This window comes from Perca flavescens, chromosome 14, assembly GCF_004354835.1.
Source record: "Perca flavescens isolate YP-PL-M2 chromosome 14, PFLA_1.0, whole genome shotgun sequence".
NCBI lineage: Eukaryota > Metazoa > Chordata > Actinopteri > Perciformes > Percidae > Perca > Perca flavescens.
The window spans coordinates 27,900,667-27,913,253 of NC_041344.1; the positions used below are offsets into that span (position 1 = coordinate 27,900,667).

A 12,587-nucleotide genomic window follows, 5' to 3' on the forward strand; every position below is an offset into this window, starting at 1 on the left:
ATTTCGCAATCAGCAAGAAAAATCACTTGTTCCGCCAGAGCTGTTTCCTATTTCTTTTATTTGTTGCATTCTGCTACAACCAAATTAATGCACCTACTGTCATGAAACAAACCCTGTTCTGTTTAACTTAACTTTAATCCAAACAACCGTACTTCCCTTCCAGTGCTGGAATGTAACAGTACAAATTTGAGGTACTTGTATATTACTTGAATCTTTTTCCTGCCCACTTTCTACTTCTACTCCTCTACATTTCAGAGAGAAATATTGTACTTTTTACTCCACTACATTCATCTGACGGTTTTAGTTACTCGTTACTTTGCACATTAAGAGTTTTGCACACAAAACACAGGTAGATTATCAAATCTGATGTTTTATTATAAATTAAACTACCCAACAATATAACGGCCCACAAGTCTATCTGATATAAATATCAAATAATATGCAATAAATTGCTTAGCTATTTATGTGTGTTACCATTATGTGTCAGGTGAGTAATACTCTTTTCCCTTTTTCTTTCACACCACCATTAAACACTTTTGGATCGTTTCCAGTTTCAAAAACGATCTTTCTGCGTTGAGTTCTTTTACTTTTAAGTACATTATCCTGATGATACTTACATACTTTTACTTAAGTAACATTTTCAATGCAGGACTTTTAATTGTAACAAAGTATGTTTACAGTGTGGTATTAGTACTTTTACTTTCCCTTCCTATTCACAAGTAAACAAGGTTCACTCCTGAACATTTAGCAGGAAAAGGTCTGACTGTTCTTGAACTGCTCATACGATGGTAAGAGTATGACAATGCATAAAAGCGTCCCGTTTCCTTCAGAAGAGAGAGAGAGACGCAGCCCGCTGCAGTGAATGTAACCACTTCACAGGATATGAATATTACAATAGCTCTCGTCGCTGTAGCCTAGAAACAACAGTGTGCAGGAGCCATCTTCACTGCTCGGCGCAGGCGGTCCTTTTAAGTGTAGCCTAGAAAAACTGGAGGACAGGCAGGCCTGGCACAGTGCTTTCCTCCAGATACAAGTCCTCCTCTGGAACAACACTATCTGACTCCAATAACGGAGAAAGGGCTTCTCTGTGACCTGTGCAGGGGTGATTCCAACATTTTTTTTAATTGGGGTGGCACAGAGGGGACCAATAATCCGAGATGGGGGTACCGGCGCGCCGCGCATTTTATCAGAATACAGCCTAGAAATATAGGAAATATTGGATAGAACAACACAATCTAATTCTGCAAAATAAATCATCACATTAATTTCTTAACTTTCTTTAACTTTTATATATATATATAAAAAAAAAAAAAAAAAAAACTATTCCACGGCTGGTTCCATGGTATTAGAATTTTGGATAGTCATCATGGAAACATTAATTGGTCATGTGACAAGGGCTGGGAAGATTGGCAGAACAGGCAGCCAAGTGACAGTACTCTGATCCAATGGATTTGGGGGGGGGGGGGCGCAATCATATTCCGGAGTTCCACCCCACGCTCCCCTTCTAGCCCCGCCCCTGGGAAGGGAAAGTTCATTTTTAAATGTCCTGCCGCTTCATCTAAACTCAGCGGGTTGAAAAAAACTCTTCTTTTTTTTACATCGTCATTGCAAACTGGAATGAATTCAATTAGCTCCAACTTGATTCGATAAAACTTCATTCAGCATTATGGTGATGAAAATGCACAAAGGGAATGCGATTTTAATGTGGAGCGTAAACCAAGAGAAACTCTGTGAACCCCTTCCTCACTGCTTGAAATAAATATTTATGACGCAAATGCATCATCGTAAGTCGCGTCAAACTGATTACATCATGTCTCCTTTCAAGGGGGTGGGGGGTGCGGGGGGGTCGTAAGAAATTAATGCATTAATGGAAACTGGATTGATTTGCACTTGCAGGTTGTTTTTTTTAGTTTTCATGATCACCAGCCCTCATAGTTTACCCATCTTTTTTTAAATAAAGCTCTTAATCCAACAGCAAACCTCTACAGTAATGTAAATCCCTAAACCTAAGAAATACACATTCAAATGTCTAAATGTCTAAAGTAAAGCGGGATGAGCAGAAGTGGCGTCAGATTTGCTGTTTTGTATATAATGTTTTTTTTCTGTATTTATTGTTTATTTCTTATTCCTGTGTAATATGTTTGTTTGTGTGTGTATGTATGTATGCACCAATCACCGAGGCAGATTCCACGTACAGGTGTAACTCACTGTGGCAATTAAGCCTTTTTCTGATTCGGATTCTGAACTCAGAGGAGCTGTCCTTTCAGCACCACCCTGCTGCCCGCTGCTGCTGCTTCTCTCAGCCAGTCCCGTTCCCCAAGCCTCCTCCATCACATCTCCTTTAGCTTTAAGAGTCAATCTCTAGCCCCCTAAACTCGTTATATTCTGTCAGACTTCAAGGCAGCATCTTGGTGACGCGCCGTCAAAGTTGAATTTGTAACGGACTGAAACCCATATGTGTGTGTTTTAACACCCAACTGAGTGCGCTACGTCATCCTTCAGTGTTATTTAGTATAAATCCAAATAGCCGCATGTTTTTTGACCGTGGCGACACAAAGCTCCATCAAGTATAGGCCACAACTCCTTTCGGACCGGCGAGTGACTACACTGCAACATGTTGCTTAAAAACTTCTATCTTAACTATCTTAAGACTCGACAGACGTATTTGTGATCAGGTCGGATACTTTGGGACTGCTCTGAATATGAATACCAACATGTGCTTTCGCCAAATGTCTGCCTACATGCTGTTTTATTGACTTGACAATGTAACTGTCCTCATAATAAACGATGTCCTGTTGCGCAACAGTGATAATACCCCGACACTGAGACTGGAACTCACCAAAAAAAAAAAAAAAAAAAAAGACTGATACTTACCTATGGTGGTTATGACCGTGATGGCAAAGTAAAACGACCCTGCGAATTTCCACTGCACCCCGGCTCTGTGGGGCTCTGCCTCCATGATGATGCTCTCCAGTTTGCGGTAATCATCCTCGCTGATGTTATATTTCCCCTGGAGACGCTTCTCCTCGGCTTCCAGCTGCTCCTTTTCCCGCATCTCGAAGTCGGACTCCAGGGCGTCAAAGACGGCGGCCCCGACGAGCAGGTATGTGAACGTGCAAATGATCAGGGACAAGGTCCGCACGTTTTGCCGCTTCATGGCCAACAGGAACCGGCGACCGAGGGGCTCATGTCCCCTCGGATTCCCCGGGAAGGCGCAGCAAGCTTGGGGGAAGCCGTGTGGACAGCGCCTTGAAGCGGAGGCGCAGAAAGGTGCGCTCCGGTGACGGTGGCCGCGGTGCACGCCGGAGTCGGAGCAGCGGTGGAAACCCCCCGCCTTGTAGTGATCCCGGGGACACACTCCCAAATCCTGCTCCTGGTTGGCAGAGAGACACAAGAGACTGCTCGATCGCCTGGACCAGGAGCCCTGCAGCCGAAAGACCCTGCGCAAGACCTGCCCAAACCAAGTCCTCCCGGTGCGCAGTGCCATCAACAAGCTGCTCCCCAGATCGCCTGTTGGTCTCTGTGTTCCTCAAGTGCACTATACTGACGTGAATCAATTCTTCCAATCAATTAAGTGATCGGTTCTTTACTTTGATGCTCCACTCGCTCTGTCTTTGATTAAAATGTCCTAGAACTGGGCATCTTTCCGCATGTCTCTAAGTTTCAGCTAAACACCAACCTGTTCATTGTAACCTCATCAGCATGCAGGCTATTTTTAGCAGCCATCCACCACATACAAAAAAAAACCAAACATCCAGTTTCTGTGGAATTCTTAAATGGTCCTCACAAACCGCTGACATCCTCATCACAAATGTGCTGAGTCGCGGATCAGAGCGGATGGGTCACAGAGTATCGCAGAGGAACACACCAAGTTGGGAAACGTTACTCACACAATGCGCGGACCAAACATTTTCACAGTATTATTTCCCCTTTGCAGTTGCTTTATTCCTGGATCAACTCACCACTTGTTAAGATGAATAAAGAAAAACATTCCAAGCACAACGAATCATCGTCGACAACAGGTTCCATCCCCACTATGTCTTTTTTTAGACTGTGTAGAAGATAAGAACGACAGAACATACTTTAGAGCTCGAATAAGCAAAATACATTCAGGCAACAGCGCGCTCCGTGCCCGCAGTGGCACTTATGCTCCGTTGCGCACATCCAAACCTTCCCTCCAGTACAGTCTGATCAGTTTAAACTGACTAAAAAAAAAAAGACTACATGTGTTTTCCCTCGCCGTACGGGGGGGGCTCTGTTAACCATACATCACGAACTGCTCGTATTTTGAAGGCTCGACATTTTATGTCTCCATATACACTCCAGACTCTAATCGGTGGGCGTTGCTCCTCCTGTCTCTGTGTTTTTCTCTTTTTCCAAATGTCACGATTCATCCAAATGTTGGCCTAAGGATCTGCCTGTACTCTTGGAAGCTGTGGGGGGAAATCAGCTGGGGCATAACTGACTGCATCCCCCCCCTCACCCGTCTCCACGCCGCGCAACCGCCCACAATGACCACTCCCACTCATTATATGGACAGAGAGGGTTTATTTAGACTCAGATGCGATCATAAAGGGCTTTTTACATTCCGCCAGCAGTGGGGAATCAGCTGCACAGGCTGCTGTGCTGTCCAAGGTGCTGAAGGCTGACAGACTGATGCGCACAGTATACGAATCCAAGTTATCATACACACACTCTGAGGATAGATGCAGCAGGGAGGAATACATATTTTATAAAGAGATTGCATAGACAACTCACCCTAAAAAAAAGGCTGGATTAGCACCCACACCAAGGGCCCCAAAGGCTCTAGGTTCACAGTGTGCTGTAGCAACGGTGGTCATGTGATTCATTGCAAAACGGATTGTAATACTTTATATACATCTAAAGCAGAATGCGATTATGATAACACCTGCTTATGATTCATTACTGATGCCCCTTACAGACCCCAAACCCTCTTTTTTGAATTAAATACATCTCTTGTTTAATATTTAAAGTGATGGTTCAGAGTAATTTCACCCTAGGGTCCTTTGCACCATGACCTCGAGCCAAACACCCCCCCCCCCAGAAGCTTTTTTCACCTGGGTCGAACATTGGACAAGTTAGCATTATCAGCTGAATAGCTTAGCACAGGTGTTAATGGATCCAGGTTTGTATCTCGTAAATGACCCCACTAATAATGCCCTAAATGATACCAAACTTCTACACTAGTACAAATAAGTTATATACTCATAAAACGATGGATTGGAAATTTTGTAAGTACACCAGGAGTTTATGTAAATAACACTTGCCTGCTGGCTTCTGCTCTCTGCTGTTGTTGCTGCTGTAAGACGAGTGCTTAGGGCCGTCTACAAATTACAACACCGAAAAGAGATGCAACAAAAATATTTATTAATTTAATGATTAAATAAGGTAATGTCTCCACACTTACCTCAATTATAACTTGTCTCCTGCTAGTTATACTACAGCACTTACTTAAAAAAATAAGTTAAATTAATAAATATTTTTGTTGCATCTCTTTTCAGTGTTGTAATTTGTAGACGGTCCTAAGCACTCATCTTACAGCAGCAACAACAGCAGAGAGCAGAAGCCAGCAGGCAAGTGTTATTTACATAAACTTCTGGTGTACTTACAAACTTTCCAATCCTTCGTTTTATGAGTACATAACCTATTTGTACTAGTGTAGAAGTTTGGTATCATTTTGGGCATTATTAGTGGGGTAATGTACAAGAGACACTCTCGGATCCATTAGCCCCTGCACTAAGCTATTCAGCTGATAACGCTAACTCGTCCAATGTTTGACCCAGGTGAAAAAAGCTTCTGGGGGGTTGTTTGGCTCAAGGTCATGGTGCAAAGGACCCTAGGGTAGCACGGTGGCCCAGTGGTTAGTGCTGTGGCCTCACAGCAAGAAGGTTCTGGGTTCAAATCCAGGCCTTTCTGTGTGGAGTTAGCATGTTCTCCCTGTGTCTGTGGGCACAGGTTCTCCGGTTTCCCCCACCACTAAAAATATATTCCCCTCCCCCCACACTAGCTGATGTGTGGTGAGCGCTCTGGCGTCTGGCGTTGTATGGCTGCCGTGCATCACCCAGGTGGGTGCTACACATTAGTGGTGTTAGAGAGCAGTCCCCACCCCCCCAAATGCGCTTTGAGTGTCTATGATAAAGCGCTATATAAATGTAATAAATAATAATAGGGTGAAATTAATCTGAACCATCACTTTAACATTCACATTGGAGTCAACCGGACACTTATGGTGTGTATGAGTTGATATTGTAGCATCCCAGCAGTGTCACCAACTGTCAAGTCTCTAGTCCTGTCGAGTCAGAGTCGAGTCACAATTACCTAAGTTTGGGTCTGAGTCGAGTCCCCAGTGTTTGAATCCAAGTCACTAAAAAACAGTCCAATTCCAAAACCTACCTTTTTCGTCAGGCCTTTTAATAAAACAACCCATTTATGGTCCTTTTTATTTATATATATATATATATATTTTTTTTATTTTATTTTTTTTTATTTTTTTAGTAGTAGTCTACTACAGTCTCTGAAAGTAGTCTACTTATTTAAGTTTCTTGCCTCTGGCATTTCCTCGATGCCTGTTTTTAAATGGAATCATTTGTGTCGATTGGGTGGGTGAATTATCTGTGTGTGTGTGTGTGTGTGTGTGTGTGTGTGTGTGTGTGTGTGGGGGGGGGGGGGGCATAAAACAGTTAGACTAAATATATATTATCTTATATCACATGTTCATGACCTATTACACATAAAAGTAGTCAGATACTTCATCCAACTTCCAAGTCCTATTTCATGAATGCTCGAGTCAGATTTCATAAAAGTCAGAGTCCAAGTCATCAGTGGGCGAGTTCAAGTCGAGTCACTGCTCCATCACTGCATCCCAGCATGCACTGGAGCAAGAGACTGATGGACAAGCCTCATTTAGATATGTTTTGATAATTCCATGATTGTTTGATCAGTTACTAAGATGACTTATCGTGGTTAGACCAGAAGTGATGCTGTGTGTTAGTAAATCCTTAAGTAGATTGACTCATGTTGAAAAGTGGATTGGCTATTATTAAAGACTAAGTGGTAAGTGATGGTAGACAGCGGGGAGACAACAGGAAAAGGAAGATGTGGTATGACCTACTAGCAAAAACAAACTCACCAAGATCACACACGTCGCCTCTAAAATGATGTGCTCCCCTATACCCAACATCTCAGACCTGAAGGATGGAGCCATCACACGCCTTGCCCTCTCCACCGTCAATGGCACCAATCCCCCTCCATATCCACACTTCACACTGCTGCTGTCTGGCCGCAGGTACAGGACTCTGAGGCGTAGAAGGACTCGCTTTGGCTGAAGTTCTTTTTCTGCCATAGCACTGCTGAACAAACCATCTCGCTCACTTTGTATACAGTAGATCCGGTGTTGTCGTTGTAAATGTGGTTGTTCCTATGTGTCTACAAATGTGTCCAATCTGAGTTTTCAGTAGCACGACTAAAACACGTTGAACGTACACAATTCGCCCAACTCTGCTACAATACTTTCTCTCGACTTAAACACACACAGTACGGACAAAAGACGGACTTTTGACGTTGTAAAGTAGCGTGGGATTATGGAAGTTGTTGTCTTCATTGTTAAACAACCACCTTTGCTGAATTTATCACGTTACGTTTAGTCACATTTAGTCTCATTCATTCACATTATGTCTGTATAAGGGCAAATCTGTGATGATCAAAAATGTCCCTGTGTCAGTGGCTCTAAAGAAGGCTCTGAAGAATAAAGGTTTCATAATGCATTCTAATGAATGTTTATTTCCTTCCAATTCGTTGCTGAAAGCTGAATTTATTTTATTCATTGCTTGTATAACTTATTTGATCTTGAAAAACTTCCCATCTTAAAGAACTCCGCGTAGCCGCAGTTGTTTGATTTCTATTCCTTTCAAAGTAAAGTTCTACATAGGAGATTATGAAATTAGAGAAACCAGAACAGCCATCTGATTAGTCTTTTTTTTTTCACACGTTTTCTACACAATTGTACATAGTGCAACAGTGCTGCCATGTACATAAATACACAAATATACAGCACAATATACATTACTTACACAAACGTCTTCTACCCACTCCCCATGCATCCTCATAACCTATCAGTACAAATATAGATTTGGAGTAAAATGAGCCTACATTTTGCCGCCCACAAACACAAGGTAGGGTATATCCTACACACCGACAAAATGATACATGAAGAAGCATAATAAAAAAAATATATATATATATATATATATATATATATAAAATTAAAAAGTTAAATAAAAAAAATTATTAAATACAGACAAGTCATTTAGTTATCCTCTTCCCAGTCTGCCGCAGAAACCTCATCAACATAGTCCATGAAAGACCCCCAGGTAGAATAGAATTCTCACACGTTTCCTCTGAGTGAGTATTTCATCTTTTCTAACTTTAAATGATACGTGACGTCTTTAAGCCACCTGGTGTGGGATGGAGTTTTTGGGCCTTTCCAATGCAGCAGGATAAGGCGTCGGGCTAGTAAAGTTGTAAATGTCACCGCTGTGTGAGATTTTCCTGACCAAAGGGAGTGGGAGTTAACAGGCTTGGTCCCAAATAGGGCCGTGACTGGATGGATTTCAATAGCAATGCCTAAAGCGTCCCTAAGTGATGTAAATACCCCCTCCCAGAATGTTTGTAAGCGAGGGCAGGCCCAGTACGTGTGTATTAAGCTAGCTGGAGCACTTTGACATTTTTCGTATAACTGATCTAGAGATGGGGAACAGTTTTGCCAGTTTCACCCTGGAGAAGTGCAAATCTGTGAACAATTTTAGGCTGAATCCCATTCCTCCCCTTAACCCTAACCCTTTCCCTTAACCCTTGTTGTGCGCGTTCACGTGAGAGCTAGTGCTGTCCCAATCCTCGTCTTGATCGAGTGTTAGGGCCTAGGGTGAGGGCCAGAGGTCCCTTCCGACCAAGTAAGGACGTGAGCTCACTTGGCAGGCTAGGGTCATTCAGATACATTGCGCAACGAGGGAACATGGCTGCCAGGTCGACCAGAGAGACCCATAAATGTAAGTATTTTTGGGGGACGTAACTGTAGCCACTAGCTAGCTAGCTATGTGCTTTGCTGAGGGGAAGGGGATTCGTAAATATTATATTTTGTCGTTTGTCTGTACAAGTCGAGTCGAGTCCTGCTATGTTCTTTGTTCTGGGGGGGACAACTCTAGTCACGATGTGTTTTGGGGGGGGTAGACGTAACCACTAGCTATGTGCTTTGTTGTGGGGAAGGGGATTCATAAATATTATTTTGACGTTTTACTGTACATCCTGTATCGCACAGGGACGCCAGAGGAAACCCGGCAGCTGATCTTCTTTCGGACTGAAAAAGAACCAAAGTTTCTAAAATCAAAATATGCCGCAAAACAACTATGGGAGTGAGTCATACATTCATTATTGTATTAGTACTGTATATTTGTAACTGTTACTGTATTGTAATTTGTAATTCATTCCTGTTCATTTACATTGTTGTTGGTTATGATACAGGACGCTGGTGAAAGAAATGGGTTTGGAGGGAAAAGTGACTGGCCAACAGGCAGCAAAGAAGTGGGAGAATCTGAAACAAAAATACAAGGTATGTGATGTTCTGTTAAAGAAAAAAAATCTGCATCTTCAATCTCAATACGATGTAATGAATGCATACAGTATGGTTGTAGGCATGATTATAGTGTGTGTTGTGTGTCCTTCCAGGAACTAAGAACTCCCAGAACAGGGTCAGGTAGGGACAGAGGGGAAGTGACCGCTGCAACCTGGCAATTTTACGAGGACATGCACGAGGTGTTGGGTGCCAGGCCCTCAGTCGACCCTCCTGTGTTGGTGGCATCCTGTTATGTTGATCCCACGCCAATCCTCATGGTATATAATGCAGTAAATGTTGTGGTCTGGAATAGCAGAACATGTAATGGACTCTCTCTCTCTCTCTCATTTATTTATATATATATATATATATATATATATATATATATATATATATACACACACACACATATATATCATTTCCACATGACATGGTCAAAAACAAGCCAAGTCCCTCACTCAGAAAGAGAAGAAAGAGAAATCCCATCCTGGATTTCCTCACTGAGGAGTCAAATAAGGAGCAGAGGCGCCACGAGGAGAGCGAGGCCGAGAACAACTTGTCCCTCCTTGAGAAGATCGTTGAGAAGCTATAGTTGTTATTGGTTTTGGTTGCCATTTGCAGCTGTTTTTGCAAAGTGTTTTGAGTTTCATACATTTTTAGTGCCTTTTTTTTTTAAATTATATTTTTTATATTTTGTATATTTTACTATTCCAATATTATTGTCATTGCACTGAACTGCCTTGCACTACATTCATTTTTAAATATTTAAACCTCAGACTAAATTTTTATACATTTTAGTGCCTTTTTTTTTTTACTTTTATCTACCTCATGTATATTTTATTATTCCAATATTATTGCCATTGCACTGAACAGCCTTGCACTACAATCATATTTAAATATTCAAATCTCTGACTACACTTGATATTGCACTATTCCTTCCCTGTTTTCAATTGTATATTTTTTGTAAATTTTTGTACTGACTAATGTCCTGTTTTTATTCTGGCCAATAAAGCTATATTGTTATAATGTTTTGCCCATTTACTTTCATTGGTCAAGTCATTTGTGCAATTCAAACTTGAATTAACTATTTGGGGGTCTAACCTTCGATGTATTAAGATAAGAGACTTTATTAATCCCACACTGGGGAGATTCCTAAGCACTGTTTGGAAACATTGACTCATACTGAAATAATAATTGTGTTAACAAGGTAAAAGCTTTTGGTGTAAAGCGGCTGACAAAGCTGGTGAGTGAAAAACACATTGTAACACACACGCTTCTTGGCACATCTCATCCCAATATATTAAATGTGTTATATTACAGTAAGTTAATCATTTTGTGAGAAGTCCTATCATGAGTCTTTCATAAAAGCAAATAGAAACATGCCAACATAACACTTTTTTTCTTATTACTTAAACACATTATTTCATTGAAGTAGTGGTTACAACAACCACAGAGAACCATAACGGTTAGTAGCTGAATAAATGTGTTTCTGAACATGAGTGACATTCAAAACCTGAAAGAGATATACAAAACACCATGCATTGTGTATACAAATTTTATTGTAAACAGACCTAAGTAGTACACATACATAAAAGAACTACAAAATGTATACACTGGTCATGTTCAAGGGGCTTGCACATTTCCTGAAACTAAGGCAGATAGTCTGTTTCTTGTGTCATTCCCAGAGGTTTCATTGTATGCCATGTGTCCACGGGGAGGTTGGGCATCATCCATTAAAATGTCTTCATCCGGAACCAGTGTGTCACCATTGTCCATACAAACATTGTGCAAAAAGGCACATGAAGCAATTACCTGGGGTGCAAACGTGGGCTTCACCTCCAAAACTCTGAAAAGCGTTGACCTCCATCTGGTCTTCATCATGCCGAACGCCCTTTCAATTATGCTGCGCCCCCTTGACTGGTAGTAGTTGAATCGCTGTTGTACTTCTCCATGCACTGGCTCCTTGAATGGGGTAATGAGGCAAATTGGAGTTTCCAAACAGGGATACCCACCATCACCCAGGAGGATGTAGCCTGTTGGGGGATACAGTCTTGTGGTGTAAAAACTGCTGTTTTTCATTATCCGTGTGTCATGGACAGACCCCGGATACCCCACAAAAATGTCCAGAAACCTGCCATTTAAGTCACATATTGCCTGCATGTTGACTGAGTAAAAGCCTTTATAATTCAAATAGTCCAATCTGTGACGCTGTGGTGGTTTTATCCGTATGTGGCTGCCATCGATTGCTCCAACCACATTGTGGAATGCAGGGGTTCCTGAAATGTTAACGAATCCCTGACCCACTGCAGGCAGGTCCACTGTTTGAGGGAAGTTGATTGCTCTCCTCAGATTGTCCCATATGTTCTGGGCCACTCTGTGGATGATGCGGTGAACTGTAGCCTTTGGCACATTAAAGACACGGGCCACCACCCGATAAGAGAGTCCATGTGCCAGCCAATAGGTGTATATGAGTACCTCAAGCTCATTACCCCAGCCATGGTCCTGGTCCCTTTGCAAAAGCCTCTGTAAGCTGTGCATCGCTCTTCTGGTGAGGCGGAAATCCTGCCTCAGCTCAGTCTCCACATCGAACCACAGGCGCAGTATAGGCATGTTGTGGTTTTTAACATAACGTTGTTTGCAGCTAAACCATACATACCATAAACTGATCCACCAGCATTCGCAGGCGTTGTAGGCCTCTTCTTCTCCTCGCTTGATTTCTTCTTCGATTTGTTGCAGACACTCGCAAAAAAAATCACTAAAAACAATGCAATCAACATGCACACACTGGCAGACGGCATCTTGGAAGTTCGTGATCAACTTGTCGCCTCTGGTGACTTATAGCAGCCAGGTACCGACGATGCTTGATGACGTAACCGTAACCAAGTAGTGTCCCATTTCTTAGGGGTATGGCTTCCCCCCTTAGCCCTTGCCACTTGGTTCAAGGGACAAGGGCTAGGGT

The 12,587-nt window shown here is 42.2% G+C and overlaps 2 protein-coding genes across 2 annotated transcripts in view; both read right to left on the reverse strand.

The window, feature by feature from the left end:
• kcnk9 (potassium channel, subfamily K, member 9) overlaps positions 1-3,157 on the reverse strand; it is a 52,083-nt gene extending 48,926 nt beyond the window's left edge. The window contains exon 1 of the mRNA XM_028598467.1: positions 2,875-3,157. Within this exon, the coding sequence (XP_028454268.1) occupies positions 2,875-3,157 (283 nt within the window). The remainder of the gene's footprint in view (positions 1-2,874) is intronic.
• Positions 3,158-11,251: 8,094 nt separating this feature from the next.
• Positions 11,252-12,238, reverse strand: LOC114567783 (protein ALP1-like). The gene has a single exon (XM_028596888.1). The coding sequence runs from the start codon at positions 12,236-12,238 to the stop codon at positions 11,252-11,254; it is 987 nt and encodes a 328-aa protein (XP_028452689.1).
• Positions 12,239-12,587: the final 349 nt, after the last annotated feature.